The 27908-nt window shown below is 38.9% G+C and overlaps 2 protein-coding genes and 1 long non-coding RNA gene across 3 annotated transcripts; 1 reads left to right on the top strand and 2 right to left on the bottom strand.

Moving 5' to 3' along the window:
- Nucleotides 1-187: 187 nt before the first annotated feature.
- Nucleotides 188-27908, top strand: LOC139952081 (uncharacterized). The gene is made up of 4 exons (XR_011787866.1): nt 188-306; nt 6963-7050; nt 14050-14170; nt 23001-27908. It is a non-coding gene; the product is annotated as an uncharacterized lncRNA (long non-coding RNA).
- LOC139952642 (C-type lectin domain family 4 member M-like) lies at nt 9799-11440 on the bottom strand. The gene is made up of 2 exons (XM_071951849.1): nt 11155-11440; nt 9799-9983 (listed from the first exon to the last, which is right to left on the bottom strand). Exons 1-2 carry the CDS (start codon nt 11438-11440, stop codon nt 9799-9801), a joined length of 471 nt encoding a protein of 156 aa, XP_071807950.1.
- LOC139952765 (CD209 antigen-like protein D) lies at nt 17809-19125 on the bottom strand. The gene is made up of 2 exons (XM_071951991.1): nt 19007-19125; nt 17809-18515 (listed from the first exon to the last, which is right to left on the bottom strand). The coding sequence occupies exons 1-2, from the start codon at nt 19113-19115 to the stop codon at nt 18325-18327; spliced, it is 300 nt and encodes a 99-aa protein (XP_071808092.1). The 5' UTR covers nt 19116-19125; the 3' UTR covers nt 17809-18324.

Genomic DNA, 27908 nt, shown 5'->3' with positions numbered 1-27908 from the left:
AATTTCCCCTTGTCCCCGACCGCCTTATATTCCAATTTATCTCTATTATACATGATTTTACTGACGCAATAATAGAGATCAGTGGATTCCCCTCTGCCGATCTCTTCTGCCGCTTGCCAAATCATTGGAGTTGCTGAACCACCAACAAACGACCAATAGGTTTATCGCATGCGCAGTATTTGTTTGAGCGGGTCTTTGCATTGCCGCACATGGTCGCACAGAGCAGATGTGATGTCTCAAGGCAAGGCAAAGCTATATCGTCCAGCAAACTTCGATATGACAACCCATTCAACTTCATATTTACAGGTATGATACCAAATTGATATTGATAATACAAAATTGATGGTCGAATTGGGTCAGTGTGTATCTAATTTCCAGCATCTATGTTTTTATTTTATTTTACCACTTGCCAGTCTTTAGCACTCCCACCAGTCCCAGGACACAGTCACAGACAGTGATGTTGTCAGTGACAGTTTACTCAAATTAGGTGTTTGAACTTTTTTTCTTCCTGGCATATGTTGCTGGCGCGATTGATTGTTCCAGTGTCATTCCCATTTTCCTTTTGTCTTATTGTATTTTTTTTGTTATCGTATGTTTGATTGCCGAATAAATAATAATAATAATAAGAAGAATATTAAAGGCAGTGGACACTATTGGTAAATACTCAAAATATTTATTAACATAAAACCTTTCTTGGTGACGAGTAATGGGGAGAGGTTGATGGTATAAAACATTGTGAGAAACGGCTCTCTCTGAAAGTGCCATAGTTTTCCCACGAATTTGATTTCAAGACCGATCAGCCCAGGTTTAGAACTTGAGGTCTCGAAATCAAGCATCTGAAAGCACACAACTTTGTGTGACAAGGGATGTTTTTTTCTTTCAAAGTTATCTCGCAACTCCGACGACCAATCAAACTCAATTTTTCACAGGTTTGTTGTTTTATGCATACATGTATGTTGAGATACACCAAGTGAGAAGACTGGTCTTTGACAATTACCAATAGTGTCCATTGTCTTTAAACATTGCCTTCCACCTCTAATAATGACACTGGCACACTGCACTGGGGCACTATTTGGATTGGGTTATAATCAGTTCTTACCTGTGATTGGGTGGGTTTTCCCTGGAATAATTTTCAGGGGTGTTCCTCCCTCATCTAAAACTAAAACTCCCATTATGGAAAAGTAGTCTCTTTTGCACTCGATAATTAAACACATGTGTGTCGAAGTTCATTTTGACTCAATGCAAAATGCTTGGCCACGAAAAATTAAAAAGATACAGGAACAGTGTGCTCGGCATTCCTGAAAAAGTTCTGACATGCGGCGCCACCACTTTTTCTTCAGATATGAAATAATATAGTATTTAATCTACCTCAATGAGATATCCCTTTTTGTAAAAATTAGTGAAAAAGTGGTGGCGCCGTATAAAGTTATCGGGCATTCCTATATTCATTTGTTTCTAAAATCATTGCATTCCTATATTCATTTGTCTTTAAAATCATTGCGATTTTATTTAAAATGATCACGACAGAAGAACTCGCCAGATTTAAAATGATCACGACAGAAGAACTCGCCAGACCGTCATTCAAAATAATTTTCAAAACAACCCAAAACGCAGCATTTTAGATAAATATTGTGTGGCCTACACGACGCATTTCCAAAAAACAACTCTGCACACCGTATGTAGAGACGCCCTCAGTCACTTGTTAACTAAATAACTTGGCTACAGGTGGGGTTTCCACCATTTTACGCTAAAATTATTCTTCTACATTATTTTTATTATCGTCCGTCCATTTGTCGAAAATACTCGATTATTCTATATATATTTTTGACATCGAGTATCGCCGATGTCACTTTCTTAATCATATGGAAATATCAAAAGTTTTGATATAATCAAACATTTTTATATTATCATAAAATGTTATGTAGCAAAATTCAGGCATGCAACTCTTCAGCGTATAAACATGAAAAAGTGTTTTCCTATTGATTGCATGGCACGGTCGCCGCTTGCTACGTGTTGCGTGCTTGCAAGGGGTCAATAATAGCAAGTGGAAGCGGCAACAGTAATCACGTCTTGTCTTCATTTATATAGAAAAACATTTTTGTTTAAAGCCTACTGGGACGGCGCAATTGGATATTGTTTAGACTAACAATAAGTGCGAAGGATCAAGCCCAAAGCCGGTACATATGCAACCCTATTAATATTAAATATTAATTTTTTTATTAATCAGTTATTGAAACAAATATTCCGTTACTTAGAGTGAGCAGTTTCTCACACTGTTCTGTACTATCAACAGCTCTCCAATTACTCGTCACCAAGTAAGTTTTTATAGTTAACAATATCATTTTGAGTAATTACCAATAGTGTCCAGTGCCTGGGCATAAAAAGTAGTTTGCGTATACTTTTACAGAAGCTATGGTGATAAGGGGCGCTGACAGATTACCGAGCGTTGCTCGCTGTTACAAGTCTCATCGAACCACCCTGCAGCATGGCCTGCAGCACAATGTTCTTCGCCGTTGTAATTATCTGGCTCACCACCCATCCATCTATTGTCCTCTACGTCAAAAGGACCTTCACTATCCAAACACACCCAGGTACCTGAACCAAGTAAATCAGAAATAAACAGTCGCTAAGTACATGACTTAATGGGAGACTTTTGAATGCTACGTGAGTGGGCAGCAGACTATACCTAGTAAACTGCCATTGTTTACATAGTTCTGAGCATATGTGCACATTACTGAGAACAATGGATTTTACCTGGTAAGTCTGCTGCCACCTATAGTCCCAAAAGTCCTGCAATTTATGGGGACTTTTGGGATAGTAGACAAACATCACCGCGGAACCCGTTTTTTTTTTTTTTACGCTGCACCGATTTCCCGCCGTTCTTGCAGTGTTTTTGTTTTGTTCTTTTGTAGCCTTGCTCAAGGCAGTCAAATTATTCACTCCGAAAAAAGACAGCCGCTGTATAAAAACCCACCCGTATTTACTGTGCGTAACATCGCACGACACGATGCCCCCGTACACTATCCGCATGAGGAGGCCGTCAGGCCGACAGCCTTGTAGGGTCTGTGTTGAAGCCACTGACCTCATTACTAGAATAAGCGAAGAGTTCCCACGGTCAGCTTATAACCATAGTGCCCGCGAAAGACGAGACATGTCTACATCACACACCACCACCATCACGGACGCTCAGCGAGCATGATAGGCGTGCGTGATTGGACGTCAAAATGAATAATTCATTTGCCTCACACCCTGTGTTGTCACATTAAACCCGGAAGTTACAGACCCGACAAGGCTGTCGGGCTGACGGCCTCCGCATGCGGTTAGTGGTACCAGTGCGGATGACTTGTGTGCACAGTATTCGTACGATGTGACAGTGTGTATACGGGTGGGTCATGCGGTGTGATCGCACGCACCACGCACAGGGTATACGGGTGGGTTTACAGCGGCGTCTTTTCGGAGTGAATAATGCGACTGCCTTGAGCAAGGCTATTCTTTTGGGGTTAGGATTAAGGTACAGAAGATGAAAACGTCTCTATTTTTTACTTCCTGCAGCCCTTTTAAGGCCTACCCTGGGTGTGGTGTATGGGGCAATTAAAACTGACTTATAAAATAACGAAAATTTCACTTCTAGTTTGTGTACAAACCTTCAGTTTCCATGTCGTTGCAACCAATCCAAAACTTAGAGCAGCTAATGCACAAATTGAGGATATGTTGTAACTCTTCTTCTTGAGGAACAACCATCATCCCACCCAATTTGACACAAGTCTGCTTGCCCTCCACCCATGTAACTAGGTCTGAGTGCACCTTGTAGCATTTGTCTTGCCACTGGCTCCAAGTAGGGGGGCATGGCGGTGTTCCTCCGGTCGGTGTCCCTCCGGTAGGCGTCCCTCCAGTAGGCGTCCCTCCGGTAGGCGTCCCTCCGGTAGGTGTCCCTCCGGCAGGCATCCCTCCGGTAGGCGTCCCTCTGATAGGGGTCCCTCCGATAGGGGTCCCTCCGGTAGGTGTCTCTCCAGTAGGCATCCCTCCGTAAGGCGTCCCTCCGGTAGGTGTCCCTCCGGTAGGTGTCCCTCCGGCAGGCGTCCCTCCGGTAGGGGTCCCTTCGGTAGGTGTCACTCCGGTAGGTGTCCCTCCGGTAGGTGTCCCTCCGGTGGGTGTCCCTCCGGTGGGTGTCCCTCCGGTGGGTGTCCCTCCGGTGGGTGTCCCTCCGGTGGGTGTCCCTCCGGTGGGTGTCCCTCCGGTGGGTGTCCCTCCGGTGGGTGTCCCTCCGGTGGGTGTCCCTCCGGTGGGCGTCCCTCCGGTGGGCGTCCCTCCGGTGGGCGTCCCTCCGGTCGGTGTCCCTCTGGTGCTGGGGACCTTCTTCCAACACCGCCCATTCACTGCAGCGTAGTCTGCCATCAAAAATATACCAACAACACCTAGCAGTTTGCTCACCAACATTTTGCTGACCATCTCCTGAGAAATTGAAATTGCGGCCAGATATAACAACCAAGAAGAACGCAACCGTGCCAATATTCTTAAATTTGCAATTATAAACACAAAGAGGAGGGAAGGGGGAGAGGAGTAATCTAATAACAGCGATAATTCAATTAATACAAATTATACACAAAGTAATAAAACATATTAGATTTTGAAGAAAGACCTTGACTTATTATGATTTTGAGTTTGCATAATTAATAAGCTGTGGCGTAGTACGAAATTTAGATGAGAAGGAAAAAAAAGAGATTCAAGCAAATTTATTTGCAAACTTTTCTTTTTTGAAAGCAGACTTTTAGTGGGTTTTGTTTTTACTAATACCTTAAACTAATACCTATACATTTGACGTCATAGGATAAAGGGGCGCTCGCGCTGCGTTCCAAAGTTGGTTGTTCATGTTATTACATTTATTAAGCCACCCGTTAAAGACAATGGGCAGATTTCACAAAGAGTTCGAACTTAGGACTAGTCCTAGGAGATATTAAAAAATTAAGGATGGTCCTAAGTTAACATGAGTAACTCGTCCTAATTTTTTTTAATTTTCTTTTTTATGCAAGTCGCTTGACACACAAGGCCTATAGGCCACTTCAAGGTGTGGGCTACAATTTTTTTTTTTCCAGAGGCCATTGCCACCTACTTCTAGGGCTGAAACAGGGTTACCCCTTTCACAGTCCATACGAATGTAGGCTTGGGTATCTCCAATTCGAAGCATAGCCTGTAGAGCAGAAAGCATTACCTCCCCAATTTTATGTAGCAAGTGTCACAACCGGGATCCGAACCCACACCCTGCTGATCAAACACCAGTGCTTGAATCCGGTGCGCTTAACCGCTCGGCCATGACACTAATTGTTAGCATAAAAACTTACTTGCTAATGAGCAATGGAGAGCTGTTCTTATAACATTGTGAGAAACTGCTCCCCCAGAAGTAAAGTAGTTTTTGAGATACATGAAAATTTTCACTCAAATATTTTCAGGCATCTGAAAGCACACAAAGTAATCCAACAAGTTTTGTCTTTCTTTTACTATTCTCTTGCAACTTCGATGACCAATAGAGTAAAAAAAAGTCACAAGTTTGTTATTTTATGCAAATGATGATATGACCTCAAGTGTGATTTTATCTAATTTCGGCCCATTTTAGACAAAATTGCAAGCCGTCTGCAAATTTTCAACAAAAATGCAAGGCTTACCCCTTGTGATATTTTCACATTTAAGCCCATTTTGTGCAAAAATACAACCCTTGTGATTTTATCTTATTTCAGCTTTTGACAAAAGTGCAAGGCGTAATTTTTATAAAAATTCAACCTATTTTTTACAAACTGTAACAATTTGTTTTATATTTTTATTTATAATTTCCACAAATTCGCAAAGAAAATGCAAGGCTTAATATTATCCCTTGTGATCAGCCTTTTTTTGAGAAACATGCCCCATGTGATTTTATCAATTTAAAAAAAAAAGACAAGGTCACCCCTTGTAAATTTATCAGTCCATTTTGGGCAAAAATGCAATGCTTACCTCCTCGTGCTTTTATTAAATTTTAGCCCATTACCTCTTTTGATTTTATCTATGCACGGCATTTCAATATCCTTTTTTCAGCCCAGTTTGGACAACAAATCAACTATTACCCTTAAGATTTTATTTCATTTTTTTCTTCACAGAACTGCAGGGTCGGCCTTTGTGACTTCATCCAATTTCAGCCCAACTTTTACCAAAAATGCAAGGCTTATTTATCCCTTGTGAATGTTTAAACCCCAGCCGGCAACAAAAATATAAGGCTAACATTACCCTTGTGCTTTTATCCATATTCACCTCAAATCAACGACATTTTGTGGGAAATTATTTCCATGTAAATTCCAGAGATTTAAAAAAAAAGTAGAATTTTAGAAACCAAATAGGGTTTTAGATGTGCTTCTTTCATCTTATCAAAGGTTGATACAAATTCCATCAATGTTTCCTTTCATGTACAAATCATGTTTACAGGAAGTCTAGCCTCTGTGATGAATCTTCTTAAAGGAACACGCTACGCTGCCTTGGATCAGACGAGTTGGTCTTTGAAAAGCGTCTGTAACCGTTTGTTATAAAATGCATATTTAGAAACATGTTTTAAAAGTAGAATACAATGATCCACACAGTAATATTTGAAATTGTGTGGTTTTCCTTTTACGTCGGTCACTCACGTCAAAAGTTTGACTCCCATAATGGCCGACCATGTTAGTCGACGAGGTAAATGGAAAACCACGCAATTTGGAGTGATACTTGTGTGGATCATTGTATTCTACTTTTAAAACATCTTTCTAACCATATGCATTTTATAACAAACAAACGCTTTTCAAAGACCAATTCACAACCAAGGCAACGTGTTCATTTAAAACATGTGTGATGTAACAGGTTACATGCGGTCTTAGGATTGAAATGAATTGCTCTAAAATATCGGTTCATGGCTTTATTGTTGGTATACTCAACTTTGTTCTAACCTTCTTTCATTTACTCAGATCAACTAAGCCGGACAGTCAAGAGCGTCGTCGGATCTTCACTCCGAGAGGGAGGACCTCTGCCTTGAGCAATCAGTCAACTTGACAGGTATGTCAACTGATAAGGAGAATAGACGAGAAAGTGTAGATTCGTGGATAGAATGAACAAGCCGGATCGGAGGCGAGAACATTTTAGTCATGAATCTACACTTTAGAGTCTTTTCTCTGACTTAAACGGTTTCCTCTGATGATTATGTAACAGTTTCAATGAATTGGATTTCTCAATGAAATCAACACTTGTTAGTCTTTCTAATTTCGTGTACTTTGTTAAATTACGGTTGGTCACAATTTTTGTAATTGTCAAATGTACAGGCACACTTTATTGTGCTTGTGACATTTTTAAGTACCATTTCAGTTTGCTCAATTATTAATAAATTGTGTAACTGAAGTAATTTTTTTTCAACTGGAAAATGTTTTTGTAAATTGAAAGATAATATGTTTTCAGCTGAGTTTTGCTGCACATCATGTTATCTTTCTGTTTGGAAAGACAGTATTTTTTTAAGTCAAACTATTTACTTACGTTTATCACAAATCAACAGTTTAAGTGTAGCATATGCGTAAACAATTTAACAGTTAAGTGTAAATTTGTTACAAATCTACAGTTGAGTGTAGATTCGTAAAAACAATCTACACTTTCATCACTAGAGTGACGTCACAGAGTCGGTCTTTAAACACCCCAGGTTCGTCCAATCAGAGCGCATAACTGTGTGAGCGAGCTGGTCGGTTGCTGGCCGCTGTGGACTGAGCCAAAATGTTAATTTTGAGGGACAAGGTCAGTTGGGTTAATTTTGAGGGACAATGTTGGTTAGCGTTAATTTTGAAGGGTCGTGGTTAGGGTGAATTTTCAGGTTGGTTAAGGTTTAATATTGACTATTGAGGTGTCACGGTTAGTTAGGGAAACATTTTTAGTTGTCGGGGTTGTTTAGGGTTAATTCTGAGGGGTCATGGGAGGATAGAGTTAAAGTATACAAATCAGTGTTGTTAGGGGTAATCTCACACAAGTCATTTGAAAAGTTGAGTAAACACAGCTTGTTGTGCGTAATGGAATTTATTTTGAGCTTGCAGTGCTGAGAAAGTAAAACATCACCAGTAATAAACTATACTCACATTCATTACATCAATTAATTATTACTACTCAATTTAGTCTGACGGGAACACCATGTAATTGTCTCTTCTTGAAAACTTGAGGTGATGGCTCTGTGAGAGCCGGTTGGTTTATTCAATGTATTGTGCTCTAAAGTAGTTGTTATAGGAGACAGTGACAACGACAAGAGTACAGTTGTCAAAATGTTGAGACTAAACCAAACAGCTTGTGTTCAACTAACCGGGCGTTTAAAAAACCGGCAGGGTCCCTTGCCGTGTGATAAAGGCCCGAGCCGAAGGCGAGGGCCTTTAACTCAAGGGCAATGACCCTGCAAGGTTTTAAACGGACGATTAAGAACGAGTCACTACTCATTTATTCCCATTCATAAATGCCCTTTTGTTAAAAAACGACAACAAAATACAATCACAGACACTTTGACAGTTGAAAATTCGAGGTTTGAAATACTGTTTTCAAAAACTTTTTGAAGAGTCTGTTGCGCGTGGGTTGTGTGTACGAGCGCGCGCTTTGAAAATAGAAGTTGTGTGCTTTCACAATATGCTTGATTACGAGGCCTCAAAATCTAATTATGAGGTCTATAAATCAAATTCGTGGCAAATTACTTCTTTCGCGAAAACAACGTTACTTCAGAGGGAGCCGTTTCTTGCAATGTTTTATACTATCAACAGCTCTCCATTACTCGTTTCCAAGTAAGGTTTTATGCTAAAAATTATTTTAAGTAAGTACCAATAGTGTCCAGTGTCTTTAAGTGTTGACGTCGAGGGGACCTTTTCTGGAGTTTCCTGTGTGAAAGTGAAGTATATTTTGTTTGATTTCCATTGACATTTTGCTAGCTTCGGTTTTGTAACTTGAAATACTAATGTTTCATAAAGTTTCTCAACATACAAACAGTTTCGTCCACAGCAGGCCCTCTGTAACCCGCTAATTCTTACAAATGCATTGGCAGTATCGGCCCCTCATAGACTACCAATCATCTAAGATTTGTAGAAACTAGCTACACTGAAATTTGCAAAAATAAAAATAAAAAATACATCTAGATCTTTTCTGATTTGACAGGATGCGTCGGATGGCAAAACTAATTGTATACTCAAGAGGTACAAATATTTTGTGGAGTATATGAGTATCCTACAGCATTTTCTTTTTTAATAACTGTTAAATTACAACACACTGAAGATGCTTAAAGGCAGTGGACACTATTGGTAATTGTTAAAGACTAGCCTTCACAGTTGGTGTATCTCAACATATGCATACAATTAAAAACCTGTGAAAATTTGAGCTCAATCGGCCATCGAACTTGCGAGATAATGATGAAAGACAAAAACACCCTTGTCACATGAAGTTGTGTGCGTTTAGATGGTTGATTTCGAGACCTCAAGTTCTAAGTCTGAGGTCTCGAAACCAAATTCGTTGAAAATTACTTCTTTCTCAAAAACTATGGCACTTCAGAGGGAGCCGTTTCTAACAATGTTTTATACCATCAACCTCTCCCCATTACTCGTCACCAGGTAAGGTTTTATGCTAATAATTATTTGGAGTAATTACAATAGTGTCCACTGCCTTTAAGTGTATGAATAATCCTCTAAAAGGATATAGAGCAAAATTTAATTCCAAACTGAAAACATTGATTTGAAGGCAACGTGCCTCTTTCATGTTTATAAAACTACTAGAATGTTGAGCAGCCCTTTACAGGGAGCATCAGTATATTACGGGCTTCTGACAGATTAAAGTTTGTCTATTCTCACATTTAATATCATTCCAGCCTGTAGCACCGGCTGTGCAAGCGCAATCTTCGTTGCCATCGACATTATTTGGCTCACTATCCTTCCATCTCGCGTCCTGCACGTCAATAGTACCTTCACCATCCAAACACACCCAAGTACCTGGAACAAAGTCAATCAGAAACAAAAAAGTCTCATTTCATCAATCTTCATTGTCCTTATCATTTTGCCCATATTCAGCCCATATCTCTTCCTGCTGCACGTCATTAGTTCCTTCATCCAGACACACCCAGGTACCTGAACAAAGTCAATCAGAAACACAAAGTCTCGTTACATCAGTCTTCATTGTTTTTATTCAGCCCATATCTCGTCCTGCTGCGCGTCATACCTTCACCATCCAGACACACCCAGGTACCCGAACAAAGTTAATCAGAAACAAAAAGTCTGATTACATCAATCTTCATTGCCCTTATCATTTGGCCCATATTCAGCCCATATCTCATCCTGCTGCGCGTCGTTAGTACCTTCACCATTCAAGCACACCCAGGTACCCGAATAAATCTATTTTCATTTCATCAATTGTCGGAAATTGCGCATTGTTTTGTTCAGGGATACATTTAAGTCTCCACCTTCTAGTTTTCATTAACACACACCATACAACCATGAACGTTTTATCAAATTTGATAATCATATTTCGAGAAAACAAACGAAGCAAACGTTAATGTTAAGCGTTGATTAAGTGGCTACGTTATGTGCTTTTAAAATGTGTAACATCTTCAAGAAACAATTTTCTCACACTTTGACAGTATTAATATTATACAAGACAAAACATATCTCTTGAGTATAGGTAATGGATGAACCTTTTAATCAGGAAAGGTTTTTAATTTAATCGTAATGTTCTTATTTCGATATTTACAACATCTTTACTTTGTCTTCAAAGGAAAAGTTCCCCAATTTAGGCAAGCAAACATGTATAGTCTTCAGTCGAGTTGTTTTCTTGTTTATAATTACGAGACTTGCAGAGTCTATTAGATGGCCTATGTAGGGTTTCCACATTTAACATAATTTCTGGTTTTGAACAAGATTTATAACTCTTGTACATAATACGGTTTGCTACACGGCTGCACTATGGAACTTTTTCTTGTTTTCCACCAACTCTGTCACAATTTAAGAGGAACGTCAACAGATATTTCCTCTTAATTTAGATTTGTTCTTATTATCATTGTAGCCCTCACCCTGGTGGCGTTTTGGGCCTTTTGCTGACAGTTTGTCATAAATAAAACGAAACCATGACTTTATCTTGGACATTATTTATAGAGTTTCTAGTACAAACCTTCAGTTTGAATGTCGTTGCAACCAATCCAGAACTTGTCGCAGCTGCACATGTTCTTGAGGTGTTGTATCTCTTCTTCGTATTGAGGGACAACCATCACCCCACCCAACTCAACACAAATCTGCTTGCCCTCTTCCCATGGAACGTCGGCATCATGCATCTTGTAGCATTTGTCTCGCCACTGGCTCCAAGTAGGGGGGCATGACTTCCAACACCGCCCGTTTACAGCAGCGTAGTTTGCCATCATAAATATACCAACAACACCCAGCAGTTTGCTCGCCAACATTTTGCAGACCATCTCTTGACAAATTGAGTTGCTGCCAGGTTTTATAACCAAAAAGGTGTAATTTTCACAGAACGGGACCATGCCAAGATCCATAAATAAAACACGGCTCATTGAGTCACAAAGAAACAGCGCACGGGGAGTTCTCCAATAACTAGCGATAACTCAATTAATTATGTTATAATAACTAGTTTTAAGAAAAAAACACACTTATTATAATTTTGAGTTGTGCATAATAAGCTGCTGGCATAATTTTCTTGCAGATATTGGCCCTGAGTCCGAGTGCACACTTAGTATATTGTATGCCACTTAAAAATACTTACTATTTCTACTGTGTTTTGTAGTTTATCCAAAAATTATGTTGCTTTACCCAAATCAGGGAATCTTCTCACTGACCCACATTAATAATATAATATAACATGTTATCAAAGTCTTATATAGCACATTACAGTTTGAGCTATTTTTCACCCAGTGCTCTCTATATAAAATGTGAATAAAAAAATATGTAAAATAGAATCTAAAATTGTATAATGGTGTCCTGTAGTTTTCTCAGCTTCTGTATAGTAGCTTTGTCGAAGAAATCTGCATATGTTGGCTCGAAGAATAGCTTATACATGTATATATTATACACACCAACTCTCCCGGTCTCCCCTTGTGAGTGTTCTTACTTGCCTTTCGGTGAATTACTCATACTTTCCTTTGTGTTGTGAATTGCTCAAACTACCTCCGTGTGGTGAATGGGAGACTTATGGGACGCTTGGTGGCAGCAGACTTATCGGGTAAAATCCATCGTTCCCGGGAATGTGCGCATGCTCAGAACTACGTAAACAATGGCAATTATTTGTGTCTCATTTTTTTTTTTTTTATCTGTGTTTTGCCATTTGTTTCATTTTGTCCATGCCCTTTAAACTTCTTTTAAGTGTAATTATTTCGACTTGTTTGTTGATGTTTTGGTGTATAGTTTGGTAATTCCCCATAAGGGAGCGAATTATTGATATAATGTATGTTTCTTGGTATCAATGTTAAAGTTTAGTTGTGGATGTAGTGTTGTAGGCCCATATTATTTTAGGTTTTTTTTTTGTCTCTTCATTTCGTTCTTTTTGTAAACTGTTGATTAGTGTAAGATAAATGGTAGTGTTAGGGGTGTAATTGGTTGTCACAAGAAAGTTGTTCATTTGTGTATTTACCTTTCAACCTAAAGTGATCCCATGGCAACCTCCTTCACCAAGCAACAGGTGGCCTGTCTCCACCACTCATACACTGACCAGAATGTAAGAAGAGGCTGGGCTCGATTTCACATGCTTTATACAGCACGGTGACTTACTTCATTCAATTTGTTTCGGTTTTGTCCTGGCACCCATGCAGCCTCTTCGACCCTGCGCGGCAATGAATGAACCGATGTGGAGAACCATGCTTTTGTAACCCGTCCAAAAAGGGCGGATCGAATGGCGGGTGGGCGGGCAAGGGGCAATGAGTGAACCAATCCGGAGAACCATCTGCGGGACATTGTCCACTGAGTTAACTGTCAGAAAGATTTCTAGGAAGTCTGGTAACAACATCGACCAGTGGTTGACACACGGTCGCCGCCCAAACTTCCTCCAATCAGATGACTGGTAAGTGGGAGTTTGGGTCGGGGTTTTGTAGACTTGCAACCCGACGTCTGAAACCACACAAACGTGTTGAATTACACACACACAACCGTGTTGATTTCCACAAGGATGCCATGCCACTGGACCTTCTAATTTCAATCCAAGATGGTGCAGGTTACGGTTTTAATAGTGGGTGCGTTCGTTTAGCTTCCCGGGTCGACCCCGGTGTGTGGCGTTTTCTTTTTCCAGGACGAACGTGTGCAGATAATTACCCACGTTCGTCCTGGAAAAAAACAAACACACACACACCGGGGTCGACCCAGGGAGGCTAAACGAACACACCCAATGGAGCAAGTTCGAGTGCTCACATTTAGTCCACCAGTGGTCGACCACAAACTAGCAACGCACATGCACAGTGACGTACTCACCCGAACGACTCGTTGGTAGTCTAGTCAACCTTCCCCCTTTTCGCTAAAGTGTCACTGGTTCCCTTCTGTGCTTTTACACATGTTAGAATGGAACATGCTGTTGGGACCAGTGAAGAAACCATGGGCTCGAGGTTGGTTCCAAATGGTCGACCACAGTAGTCAACCAATGGTCAACCAGCCTGGGTTCGAGTGCAAATGGTTCGAGTGCAAATGGTCAAAACCCCTTTAGTTAACCATTGTGCACACTCAACTTGCTCCATGTAAGTCTGCTGTCACCTGGCGTTCCAAAGTCTCCCATTGCACCCAAAAAAGTACTCTCCCTTGGTCAGTTGCTCACACTTTCCCTTGTGTTGTGAATTTCTCCCATTTTCCCCCGATGGTGAGTTGCTCATACTTTCCTTTGTAGCTTATCAAGTTTATAAACTGAAACTTGTCAAAGGCTTAGTCTTGCATTGATATGGACATTTCTTTAAATTAAAAAGGAGTACTCATTGATATATTTGCTGATTTAAACAAAAAGGTTTTACTTCGAAAGATAAATGTATTTCAGAGTAAGGTAAAAACCTCACAAAATGCTTTTTTTGTATTTTTTCAGCATATTAATTTTGTGCAAAGAGTTGTGCAAACACCTGTGCCTGTTGGTGGACCCCTTTAAGCTGCCTAGAACAAGTCACCGTGCACAAGTGGTGGTCCTGCTGACCCGGGTGCAATAGAAGGTATGTTATTTGTTCATTCAAATTCTTTCAGATGCACCTAATGTATTTAATTTAAAAATTCAAGACGCAGAGATAACGTTTATAAAGTTTTGATGATAAAACAGTCAGTCTGTTCAAGCACGTCGCGTGACGTCACCCCGTCAGAGTGACAAAGATACACAGCCCGCCGAATAAAAACTGACAGGTTTGGGTACAGTCATTTGACCAGTTCGGGATCATTGACCGGTTCGGGATCACTTCAACTTTGCAATAACCAAATAATTATATCACTTCTCATTATTACCAATTTCTGTTGATAAATGTGAAGATTTACACCCATTAAACCAACAAACCCAAAATAAGGTGCCAAACATCATCAGCAGATAAATTATGGCTATTTTCCTGAAGGTTGTCTGCGAAATTGATCATTTTTTTGTTTAAAAATGTTGGTTGAAAAACACTGTTAAAACATCTTACCTTTAGAATTGGAATGTCGGGGCAAAAAATATTTATGTAAAATGATCAGAATGTGTAAAAAAAAACGTTCCTGTAAATACTGTGCAGTCATCTTGTTTTTTTGAGGAGATGAAGTTACCAAAATCTTCTTTGGGGGGCAACTTACCCTTGACCAGTTCGGGATCACTCAACATCTCATTGCGTCAAATGGTGCCGCACTAACTTACTAAGTAAGGTAAAATCATACTACTGCAGTAGAAAGTTTATTTAGTTGATTTTGAGAAACATTACTTCACAAATTCTTGTAGATTTTTTGTTTTTGTGAAAAAAATTAAACTTGGAGGGGTCAATAATGGATTTTAGGTTCGCTTCACTTTTTCATTTGCCTTTGCTGTTGTTTTGTGGTTTGGTCGCTGGGTTTTTGCGCTGCTGTTGAAGACACTTGCATGACATTCACTAAAGAAAGGAAGTCCACGACCATGCCAACACACCTCTGAAGTTTCGTGTCCTTGAGAGACAGTTTTATGAATGGGAGTATGGTTTGCAATAAAGGGCACTCTACTGATTCAGAATAGATTCAACTGATCCTGAACTGGTCAAACAGGTGACGATACTTTTCTCAAAGCCTCTTCAAAAGAACTAATCTTTTTTTTGTCAGTGAATACTTGGTGAGTTTTATGTCATGTTTAGGTAAACTGATAAACTTTTTTGTTTAAGATGTCAAAGAGATTGCAACAAAATACAATGTGAATTCAAAAAGTGATCCAGAACTGGTCAAACGACTGTATTAGTCTGGGAGCTTATGGACTCCTGTGGGATTTTGATAATTAGAAGATGCCCCCAAAGCTAGATACCCTCTATAGATCCTAAGGACCAAGACAAAAATATGTTGGCAAAATAGAGATTTAACTTTGGCTGTGAATATCATAAAACCCTGATTTTTGTGGCGAAAATTACATTGACCATAAAAACAAAGCAATTAAGCTTACAACTGAACTGTTTCAGACTGCGGTCACCTTGGAATTCAAAATGGTCACCTTTTTATTTATATTTTTCCATAACTTTGGCATGACGTCGATTACCCCCAAAAATCAAAAACCCGAACGGGAAATTAATTAGTTGAGTGTAGATTCGTAAAAATAATCTACACTTTCATCACTAGAGTGACGTCACAGAGTCGGTCTTTAAACACCCCAGGTTCGTCCAATCAGAGCACATAACAGTGTGAGCGAGCCGGTCGGTTGCTGGCCGCTGTGGACTGAGCCAAAATATTAATTTTGAGGGACAAGGTCAGTTGGGTTAATTTTGAGGGACAATGTTGGTTAGAGTTAATTTTGAGGGGTCGTGGTTAGGGTGAATTTTCAGGTTGGTTAAGGTTTAATATTGACTATTGAGGTGTCAGGATTAGTTAGGGAAACCTTTTTAGTTGTTGGGGTTATTTAGGGTTAATTTTGACGGGTCATGGCTGGATAGGGTTAAGTTATCAGGGTTGTTAGGGGTAATCTCAAGTCATGTGAAAAGTTGAGTAAAACACGGCTTTTTGTGCATAATGTAATTTATTTTGAGCTTGCAGTGCTTAAAAAGTAAAACAGGAACATCACCAGTAATAAACTATCCTCACATTCATTACATCAATTAATTATTACTACTCAATTTAGTCTGATGGAAACACCATGTAAGTGTCTTTCCATGAAAACTTGAGGTGATGGCTCTGTGAGAGCTGGTTGGCTTATTCAATGTACATGTAGTGTGCTCTTAAGTAGTCGTTATAGGAGACAATGACGACAAGAGTTCAGTTGTCGAAATGTTGAGACTAAACCAAACAGCGTTTGTTCAAATGGTGTACCCGTAAGATTAAACTATGTGTTCGATCAACCCGGTTCATAATTGTATACATGTTACTTTTTTCCCAACTAATATTCAAATCATTTTTAGTCCATCATTGAATTAAAAAACATAATGACAATAAGAAATCACAAAACTGCACATAGACCTTTTATCATGGTGCACCCGTCTTGGATTTTCTCCCATTCGAATAAATGTTATCCAAACTGAGGCATGGAAGGAGAAAAAGGGTTTCTATTTTGAAATTTATATAGGATTTGAGGCATTGCATGGTCACTTTTGGTGAGGTATCAATATACATTTGGTTTGCGGTAACACCATGTGTGCACTACTTGCCACATGGAGTTTGTTCATAGAGAACTGTCTTTCTTTATTTTACTTCCGCGGTGTAGATTTATCGGATGTTCGGGAGACTTCTCAGTTCTGCAAAGAACTGTCCTGCTTTTTAACTACTACCCGGGCAGAAGGTATAGACAAATTGGCTGGGACTACTACTTTATAGCTAAAAGAATCAGAATGAACTGCACTACCACGGAGGCAGTTCTTGAATGGCTCTTAACATTTTGACTAGCTTGCTCTAGTCATCAATAGGAGACTGAAGAAATAAGAGAGAAGTAGGCCTATTTTTAGAATCATTACCAAAAGATTTTGAATTCACCAAATTTGTTTTTACTGCTTACATTGAAATTATTAAATAAAGATGTACATGTATTGAAGCATTTAAAGACACTGGACACTATATTGGTCCATGTACACATGTACATGTAATTATCAAAGACCAGTCTTCCCACTTGGTGTATCTCAACATACGCATAAGATAACAAGCCTGTGAAAATCTGAGCTCAGTTGGTCGTCGAAGTTGCAAGATATTAATGAAAGAAAAAGCACCCATGTCACACGAAGTTGTGTGCTTTCAGATGCTTGATTTCGAGACCTCAAAATATAATTCTAATGTCTCGAAATCAAATTCGTAGAAAATTACTTCTTTCTCGAAAAACTACCTGTTACTTCAGAGGAAGTCGATTCTCACAAAACTATCAACAGCTCCCCATTGCTCGTTTTCAAGTAAGGTTTTATGCTAATAATTATTTTTGAGTTCAAATTACCAATAGTGTCCACTGCCTTACTGCATGCCCTACTTTAGGATCTTTTCTTATTTGACCCGCTCGTTATTTCAAGCAGTTATGAAAACATTTCAATCTATCGATGGTAGTCAGTTATTGAACGAATTTGTTAGCGCTTACTGCACAGGGAAAACTGCACAGCGAGCTGTACAAGTAATAACCTTAAGTGAACTTGCCCAATTAAATGCTCCATTTTGAGAAAATATTTGTGAAAATGAATTTTAAATAGTTTGGTTAAAATATCAAGATTATAATTCCATATAACTGTTTTAAATAGTTTTTTTGAATAATTAGCAAAATCTAAAAAAAAATCTAAAAGTCTAAACTGAGCTTGAGTGAGCAGTTAACCACTTCAAGAGGCACCCGCCTTCAGATTGGTGCGCCTTGTGCTATAAAAACAATTATGATATGAGTATGGTTAATGTCGAAAGTAGTAAACTGATCAATTGGCATAAATATACCTTGAAATTGCGTTTTTTTGTTGTTATTTTATTACATAACATGGTCCGCTATTTTTTAGAACAGAATGTTTGACTAAAAAAAAAAAAACATGTTTCGCTTGTTGTTATTGACAGATGCAAATTTGTTGTTTGGTCAATCACTTCTCACACAAATACAGCACTATGGGTGTTCAACATGGACTCTATACAAATATTAAGGATAAGGAGCAGTTCTCAACAGCAAAATTTAAGGCAACATGGCGGTATAATCATCAGAAAAAGTAGTTTGCCCAAAATATTGAGCAACCTTTCACAGGAGCAACAACGCTGGTGCTACGGGACGCTGGCAGACTAACTTCTGTAAGCTATCGCAATCCACATCGTGCAAGCCAAAAGCACTGCCTAAAGCGCAGTTTCCGTTGGCGTAATTATTTGGCTCACTATAAGCCCACATCTCGGTATCCACTTCAAAAGTACCTTCACCCAGACACTCCCAGGTACCTGAATCAAGTCAATCAGAATTAAAAAGTCTCATTAGTCATTACAACTAATGTTGGGAGCGAGATAAGATGGAAAGTATACATTGTTTCTGTTCAGCAATGGATTCTTTGTTTATAGAATTTTAAAAAGAACATATGATTTAAAGCGAAATGTGGTCATCATTCGAGTTATCTCAATTTGTCTGTTGTTGTGGTTCCCACTGTCTAACATTGTTCACAGTTTTGAACACAGATGTACATGTACGCCTTAAAAATATTACGGTATGCCACACCACTGAACATTGGAACTCTCTACCTGTACCTTGTTTTCCACCAACTCTGTCACAGTTCAAAAGGAACGTCAACAGATGTTTCCTCTCACTTTAGATTTGTTTTTTTTTCCTTGTAGCCCTCACCCTGGCTGGCATTTTGACCTTGTTTTGGCAATTTGTCAAACATTGAAACTAATTATTAGGACTATATTGAACATCATTTATAGAATTGTGTACAAACCTTCAGTTTCAATGTCGTGGCAACCAATCCAGAACCTTTGGCCACTGAACATCTTGTGGAGGTGTTGTAACTCTTCTTTGGATTGAGGGACAATCATCACCCAGCCCATCTCAACACAAATCTGCTGGCCCTCTGCCCATGTAACGTCGGCATCATGCATCTTGTAGCATTTGTCTTGCCACTGGCTCCAAGTAGGAGGGCATCGCGGTGTCCCTCTGATGGAGGTCACACACTGCCCATTGCCAGCAGCGTAGTTTACTATCATAAATATACTAACAACACCCAGCAGTTTGCTTGCAGCCATTTTGCAAACCATCTCTTGACAAATTGAATTGCTGCCAGGTATTATAAGTAACCAAGAAGGTGTAACCTTCACAGAACGGAACCGTGCCAAGATCCTTAAATTGCCAATAAAACACGGCTCGTTGGGTCACAAAGAAACAGCGCAACAGGGAGTTTCCCAATATAACAGCGTGAAATTCAATAAAAAATAATATGGTGTATAGAATCTGGAGGAAAAAAAACTAGACTTATTATAATTTTGAATTGTGCAAAATCAAATTTCCATGGACTTTTTCTTGCAAATAGTTTTCTCAAAGATTTGATTTCACTGACTGAAGATATTGGCCCGTTTGAGTGCACCTTGGTACTTATGCGGCTTAAACATCCTTTATTACTATTTCTTCATTATTTTGTTATCTAGGCTACCCCCTAAAACAATTTTTCATAAATACCTCAGACAGTTTCGCTATTCCTATTGGTGGACAGCGTATCACGTGGGGGTGTTTAAACTGTTGATAATGACCAGTGTTTATAACCGGTTGTCCGCGCTAGTCTTGATGCATGACGTTTCTTGTTACGGGCGATCATGCAGGCGCTGTCGGTGATTTGGCTGCGCTGTGTGTGAAAGGAAAACCAGCGAATATGCACTAAGACTATAGGCGCATGCGCACGAATGGAAATGGAAAACACACGCGTACGGACATCGTACATGTACATTTAGCATATTCTGAACATACCATTGAGATGGAAACATACAGAGCTCAAGTACTCGGATAGGGATAAGTTTTACAGAGTTTTTTACTTATTACGCCTTTTAACCAAAAAGGTATTTCTGAATGGGAATCAAAGTGTGTTGAATCGGTTTTGTTTAAACCCGCCAAAGGCCTGGTTCTTTATAATTTACCTCGAATTCGTCTCTGTAAAGTTATCAAGAACCATGGCCTCGTTGGGATGAAAACCTCGAGTTGAAAACCTCTTCACCACACATTGATTCCCTTATTAATAAATACAAGTACAAATCATTTTTTTTGGCTGAGTTTACATTTTGGTAGGAATTTTTAAAACACACACTTGTGTATCAATTTTCCCCCATCAGGCAGACTCCTCAATGACCGACATAAGAGTTATACCCCCTCCCATCCCAATGCTTTCTATACATATCTGTGGGTCGATTTAATTGCGCTTATTAAAGAGCTCTCCTTTACAGGATTTGACATAGTTTGCGTTCTCACTCCCATTTTACTATTGCTTAGTTGTCAGCAAACGCTTTGTTATTATTACTTGTTTTCTTCCTATTTTTGTTATTTTTGTTATTATTATTTTGCTATTATTATTCTCATCATTCTTGTCTTCATCATGTCTGTCTTTGTTCTAATTGTCTGTCCGTTCGTTCTTGTCCCCATTTATTGTCTGTCCCCAGGTATATCCCTACATTAGCCTCGGCTTCCAGATGATGCCTCCATACTCTATTTACTTATTTTTCTCTGCCTCATTAATTAGCTTTGTTTATTGAATGAAAATGAAATGAATGAATAATGGGAATGTGTACATGGTTACAACTTTTCCCTAAAGTTGTAACTTGTTGTATGTATGCAAAGCCATAATACAAGAGATTGGAGTTTTGCCTGAGAGATCAAACTTCAAAGGCTATTAAATTTTTTGTTTGAAGGAGTGTTTGTTCATGCTTGAATTGTTAATTTTTTTGGTAAAATGAACTGTGGACGCAATTAAGTTGTTCACTTTTTCTGTTGGTTTTATTGTGTTTTGCTATACACTCAAGTGTTGTTTTACAAACAATTGACATTTTGGTGGCCTGGTTGGCGTAGTGGTATCTTTCCTTGCCACGGTTTGAATCCTGCTGGGGAAACTATGCCGACTTGGGTTTTCAGTCCGTACTGGTAGCAATTTCAATTTGTCGAGAGATGGTTTGCAAAATGGCGGCCAGCAACTACTGACTGTTGTTTGTATATTTCTCAGGCGCGACCTTCACAGAACGGAACCGTGCCAAGATCCATAAATTGGCAATAACAACACGGCTCATTGAGTCACAAAAAAAAGGAAACAGCGCAGCCTGGTGTTCTCGAGTAGTGGTTATAAATCAATCAATAAAAACTATAGGACATTTAAGAAAAAATAATAAAATATATAGAATTTGAAGAATTTTTTATAGACTTGTTATGATGTTGAGTTTGCATAATAAGCTGTGGCGTAGTACGAAATTGAGATGAGATACAAATTAAGAATTTTAGGGAAATTACTTAATTGTTTTCTCAAAGACTTGAATTTTATTTGATAACACACAGTAATATATAGCACTTCAGCATACCTGAAATTGTCTCAAAGTGCTCAATATTTGTCTACAAGGTATGCAGAGCTTCCTTTGAAATGAATAAGACCCATTTAGCACAGTATAACGAGTAAATGGGTGCTGTGACGCAATCTGCATTCACATTACCTTTAAACACTGGGGGTTAAACCATTTCTCTTAAAGGCCCTGGACACCTTTGATAGTTGTCAAAGACCAGTCTTCTCACTTGGTGTATCTCAAAGTATGCATAAAATAACAAACCTGTGAACATTTGAACTCAATTGGTTGTCCAAGTTGCAAATATAACAGAAGAAAAAACACCCTTGTCGCACAAGTTGTGTGCTTTCAGATGCCTTGAATTGAGACCTCAGCTAGCTGAGGTCTCGAATTCAATTCAAATATTTGAGTGAGAAATTACTTCTTTCTCAAAACTATGTTACTTCAGAGGGAGCCGTTTTAAACTATCAACAGCTCTTCATTGCTCTTTAAGTAATTTTTTTATGCTAACAATTATTTTGAGTAATTGCCATTAAATGTGCCTTTAAAGAGCTAATTCATTTAAATCTATAGACCATGTTACCTGTTACATGTACATCACATATGTTTTTGTGAAAGAAGTAATTTCTCCCTAAAATATACCTCAGCTGAGGTCTTAAACGTCATGCATCTGAAAGCACATAACTTGTGCGACAAGGGTGTTTTTTTCTTCCATTATTCTTTCCCAACTTCTGCCTCTGCCTTTTGCAATCAATGAACTTGACAGGTATGTAAACATTATGTCTAGAAGAATGGCCGAGAAAGTGTAGATTCGTGGATGTAGTGCACAAGTCCAAGGCAAGAACATTTTAGTCATAAATTTACACTATCGGTACTGGGGATACGTCCGTTCCTCTGAGACAGAGCTCTTGGAGGGCTGCGCCGGTGACACTCAATCGCCAGGCTCGCATGCCTTCAACCGACCCCTGCAGGCTCAGTAATACGGATACGGGAGCTCATACACGCAGTAGAAAAACGAATACTGTTTTGCAGACTTTTAGTTGTCTTTTTGTCTCAATTAAAAAACATTTCTCATGGAATTACTTTCACTGGTATCGTTATATAGAAATATTTGGGTCATTTGCAAGCAAAATGATGAGAAAATGCAGTGTCTAAAACACAGGTTCTGTATCAGTCATGTGTCAGAAAAACACTTATGATGAATGCAAGTACACTCAAGTGAAACATACCTATAGTTTGCGAAACAAAATCCAACATGTGGCTGACATGAATGGATATGGTTATCATATCTGTGTTTGTATGTGTATCCACATGCTTACGAAACGTCTCTATTATATTGCCTTATTTTAATGGTGATTATAACAAAGATGTTAATTTGTTTTTGTGGTTTTTTTCCATCTTTTACAGATCAAACTCCAGACAGTAGTAGAGAGTGTCGGATCTCACAAGGAGTCAGCGTCCATCACTGGGAGAGATGCACAACCTTTTTGTAATTTGTTATTAATTGTATATTGTAGGGATATAGTTAGAATTAATAGTGTGGTGACTTGGTGACACTTTCTTTTAGTGCCAAATTGCACCACTTTATACCCTTTTTTGTGTTGCTCGCACTTCCATTGTGTGGTCAATCATCAAACGTCACAATTTGAAACGTTGTCAAAGGCTGATAAATTAGAATTGTTTCTCGCACTATGCTAGCTCATTCATTTAGGTGCTGATGTATGGAGTTGACAAACTTGGTTGCCATATAGTGGAGCCGGATGGGAATTTTCCCCCCAAGAGGGTATTAGATAGGCGGGGTTTTGCCCATCTCATACATCAGCAACAGGCATGCAACATCTGATTTGTATGGTTTTGGTTTTCTCAGCCATTGAAAAGTTAAAAAACACAGCACAAAATCTTGCTGTGCCTGGATTTTTGGAAATGTCAAATCTATTATCAAAATACAGAGTTGCATGATTGAAATAGGAGACACTTTAGAGTCTAAATTCTTAGGAGTCAAACAAAATTTGACTTAGTATTTCCTGTTTGTTTTTTAGTTGAACAATTTTGTAGATAAGTCAACGTTTCAGGGTGTGCCACACTTCCTTTGTGTAGTGATGAGTAACTGACACTTTCCCTTGTGTTAATCTGAGTTGCTCACACTTCCTTTGTGTAGTGAGTATCTTATGTTAGTCTATAGTTGCTCACACTTTCTTTGTGTGTTGAGTTAGTAACAGACACCTCCCCTTGTGTCTTCTGAGTTGCTTGCTCACACAACTCTTTTGTGAAATGACTAACTTACACTCTCCCTTGTATTGCTCTGAGTTGCTCACACTTCCTTTGTGTAATGAGTAACTGACACTCTCTCTTTTGGTACTCTGATTTGCTCACACTTCCTTTGTGTGTTGAGCAAGTTACACACTGTCATCCAATTTCACATAGTCTCTGATTTATGTTTATGTTTACACACACTTCCCCCTGTGTGCTAAATTACTTAGTTTTCCATTTTAGTTTATAAAGATATATCATCCTCACACTCAAAGATATATGATTCAGAATCGATCAGGCATAATTCACAAAACAAAATTTTTGAAAATCAAAGAAAACAAGTTTCCTTTCAGATCATAGAGCACTCTGATTTAAACTGTTCGAAGACATTTTAATCAATTTTGTTTGCAGATTTCTCGGACGAATATAATTTATACCTTCCCTTGCGGATATTCAGTGCACTCTGATTGTCTTCTTGGGAAAGAAGAGCACTCTGATTGAAACTGTTAAAAGACGTTTTAAACACTTTTGTTTGCAGAACTTTTGGATGAATATAATTTATACCTTCCCTTGTGGATAATCAGTGCACTCTGATTGTCTTCTTGTGAAACAGTTTTACCTTTTGGAGCTTGATTTCAATAATGCAAACTATTTCTTATTTATTTTGACTAACAATCAAATCTGAATCATATGTCTTTATGTTATTTAAGTCAAATGTATGAGTTGCTCCTACCAAAAAATGAGACCATTTAAAAGCGTGAAACAAAAAGAAGTGAAGTCATTTTTTCATTGACCAAACAAAGAAACAAAACTATGGAAATCTCAGTAAAACACTCAAAAAGTATTGGCTTTTCTTGCAAGCAAAGCCATTAGCTTTGTTTCATTGAGCAAACATAAAAACAAAACTATGAACAAATCAGTAAAATTTTCGAAGACTAATTACTTTTGTTGCAAGCAAAGCCATATTGTTTCATTTACCAAACATAACCAAAAAACTATGGAAACCTCAGTATCTTGCAGAGGTATGGACCTTCTATCAAAAAGAATTGCATTGTTCATGAATATTAATAACATTTTTGTTTTTCGCTAGTATTTTCGTCAGGTCTTTTCCCTCAAAAGGGAAAACACTGTTTTGTTTTTTGCTTTCCTTCATTTTTAATTTTTTTTTTTTTTTGGGGGGGGGGTTCAGTTTTTTTTTTCATTCAACTTTTCAAGATTTAAACATGGACTCATTTTGTAGGAGCAACTCATTTTGATGAATTTTGTTCATGTATGTTAGGGCCTCATCCAAACCCTCTGAAAAACTCGCAGAGTTGTGCAAACACCTGTGCCTGTTGGTGGACCCCCTCGGCTGCCTGGAACAAGTGTTGGTCTTGCTGGTCTGGGTGCAATGGAAGGTATGTTCTCTGTTCACTGAAGTTCAATTAGATGCACCATTAGTGTTTTGTTTCACTGGTGTAATGCCTTACAAATTTGATGAGCTAGAGCGAAGCAATTTTTGGATGCATACATACTAGCGCATTTTAAGCTGGAAAGTAGTGGTTGGTCCCTAAAACGTTTGGTTTTAAGATCTCTCAAGACGTCGGGATGAGGGCCCCTTATCATTTAGCCTTTTGTTGGTCACGTCACTCTTTTGTTCTCTAGTAAACATGTTTGTGCTGGGATCGTTTTAGATCAACAAAGGTGCCAAAAGATGTCTTCGCTTGAGCCAATGGAATCTGGACTTGGTGGATGATGAGGACTTCTATTCAGTTGATGATACGATGGCTGGTGAAACATGTTCTGCTTGTTCATGCCACTTTACATCAAAATATCTAGTAAGAACACCCTTTTTATTGCCTTTTGATACAAAAGATGACATTGGATTCCTATCATTCGAATTGGTTGGTTTTTAGAAGAGGTCAACTGTCACCTGTGTTTTGAATTACCCATACTTCCTCTGGTGTTGCATATTCCCTACACTTTCAACTGTGTTGCGTATTCCCTACACTTTCAACTGTGTTGCGTATTTTTGACATTTTCACATGTGTTTTGAATTACCCATACTTTCCCTGGTATTGCGTATTCTCTACACTTTCACCTGTGTTTTGAATTACCCATACGATCCCCTGGTGGTGCGTATTCAATACAACTTCACATGTGTTTTGAATTTATACCCATATTTCCCCTGGTCTTGCTTATTCTCTACACTTTCAACTGTGTTGTGAATTATGCCCATACTTCCCCTGGTATTGCGTATTCTTTACACTTTCATCTGTGTTTTGAATTACCCATACTTGTCTTGCGTATTCTCTACACTTTCACATGTGTTTCAAATTACCCATACCTCCCCTGGTATTGCGTATTCTTTTACACTTTCAACTGTGTTCTGAATTACCCATACTACCCCTGGTATTGTGTATTCTCGACAATTTGACATGTGTTTTGAATTACCCATACTTCCCCTGGTGTTGCGTGTTCTCTACACTTTCACATGTGTTTTGAATTACCCATACTTACCCTGGTGTTGCGTATTCTCTACACTTTCACATATGTGTTTTGAATTACCCATAATTCCCCTGGTCTTAATTGCATACTCTCTACGCTTTCACATGTGTTTTGAATTTAAACCTATACTTCCCCTGGTGTTGCGTATTCTCTACACTTTCAACTGTGTTTTGAATTACCCATACTTCCCCTGGTGTTGCGAATTCTCTACATTTTCACATGTGTTTTGAGTTACCCATAATTCCCCTTGTGTAGCGTACTCTCTACACTTCACATGTGTTTTGAATTACCCATATTTCCCCTGCTATTGCGTATTCACTACACTTTCATCTGTGTTTTGAATTACCCATGCTTCCCTTGGTCTTGCGTTATTTCTACACTTTCACATGTGTTTCAAATTACCCATACCTCCCTTGGTATTGCGTATTCTTTACCCTTTCAATTGTGTTTTGAATTACCCATACTACCCCTGGTATTGTGTATTCTCGACAATTTGACATGTGTTTTGAATTACCCATACTCCCCTTGTGTTGCGTATTCTCTACACTTTCAACTGTGTTGTGAACTACCCACACTTTCACTGGTGTTGCGTATTCTCTACACTTCACATGTGTTTTGAATTACCCTTACTTCCCTCAGTAATGCATATTCTCTACACTTTCACCTTTGTTTTGAATAACCCATACTTCCCCTGGTGTTGCGTCTTCTCTACACTTTAACCCGTGTGGTGAGTTACCCATACGGTGTACACCCCCTTGTGTTGCGTATTCTCAACACTTTCAACTGTGTTGTGAACTACCCCTGTTGCATATTCTCTACACTTTCACATCTGTTTTTAAATACCCATACTTCCCCTGGTGTTGCGTATTCTTTACACTTTCACTTGTGTTTTGAAGCAGCCTCGCCTGGTGTGACGACCCATACTGTCTTGGAGTGGTTAATTTATCACCATTAACCTTAGCCCTGTTGAAATATTTGGTCAATGTCACTTTTCTTTAAGGATGGTAGACTTAATATTGATCCAATGTCATCTCCAGTATCATTTATTGGCAAACATTAAGTGAGAAAACATCACTACTTATCATGCGCAAACTGTTGAACAAATTTGTGACGTTTGTGATAATACGTCAGCACTTTTCTGAAGAATTTTGGCGACTTGCTTTACACACAATTGGTAACAAAATTACTGCCCTTTAAAGAACTTGTTTCTCCAACCAGCACATCATCATCTGGATAGAAGTCATCATCATCTGTCAAGTTAGGATCCCATTGGAACAAGCGTCGACACCTCTTGGCACCACCAGTGCAGCTTGGTTGCGAAACCACAATCGGTGAACTCCTAAGCACTCTTGAGGGCACCATTTCATTTAAGCAAGCAACAACTACTTTCTGCTTAGCACTTCTGCAGATAAAGCGAAGCGCTAAATTGCGTCTAGCTCGTTAGATTTGTAAGACAGATCATCGTTGTTACAAACCACTAGTAGCGCATCTAATTGAACTTCACTGAACAGAGAACATATCAACCATTGCACTTTGGACCTTAAGATCATCACGAGTTCCAGGTGGCCGAGGGGGTCC

This window comes from Asterias amurensis, chromosome 20 (assembly GCF_032118995.1).
Source record: "Asterias amurensis chromosome 20, ASM3211899v1".
NCBI lineage: Eukaryota > Metazoa > Echinodermata > Asteroidea > Forcipulatida > Asteriidae > Asterias > Asterias amurensis.
This window is presented reverse-complemented; position numbering and strand designations above follow the sequence as displayed.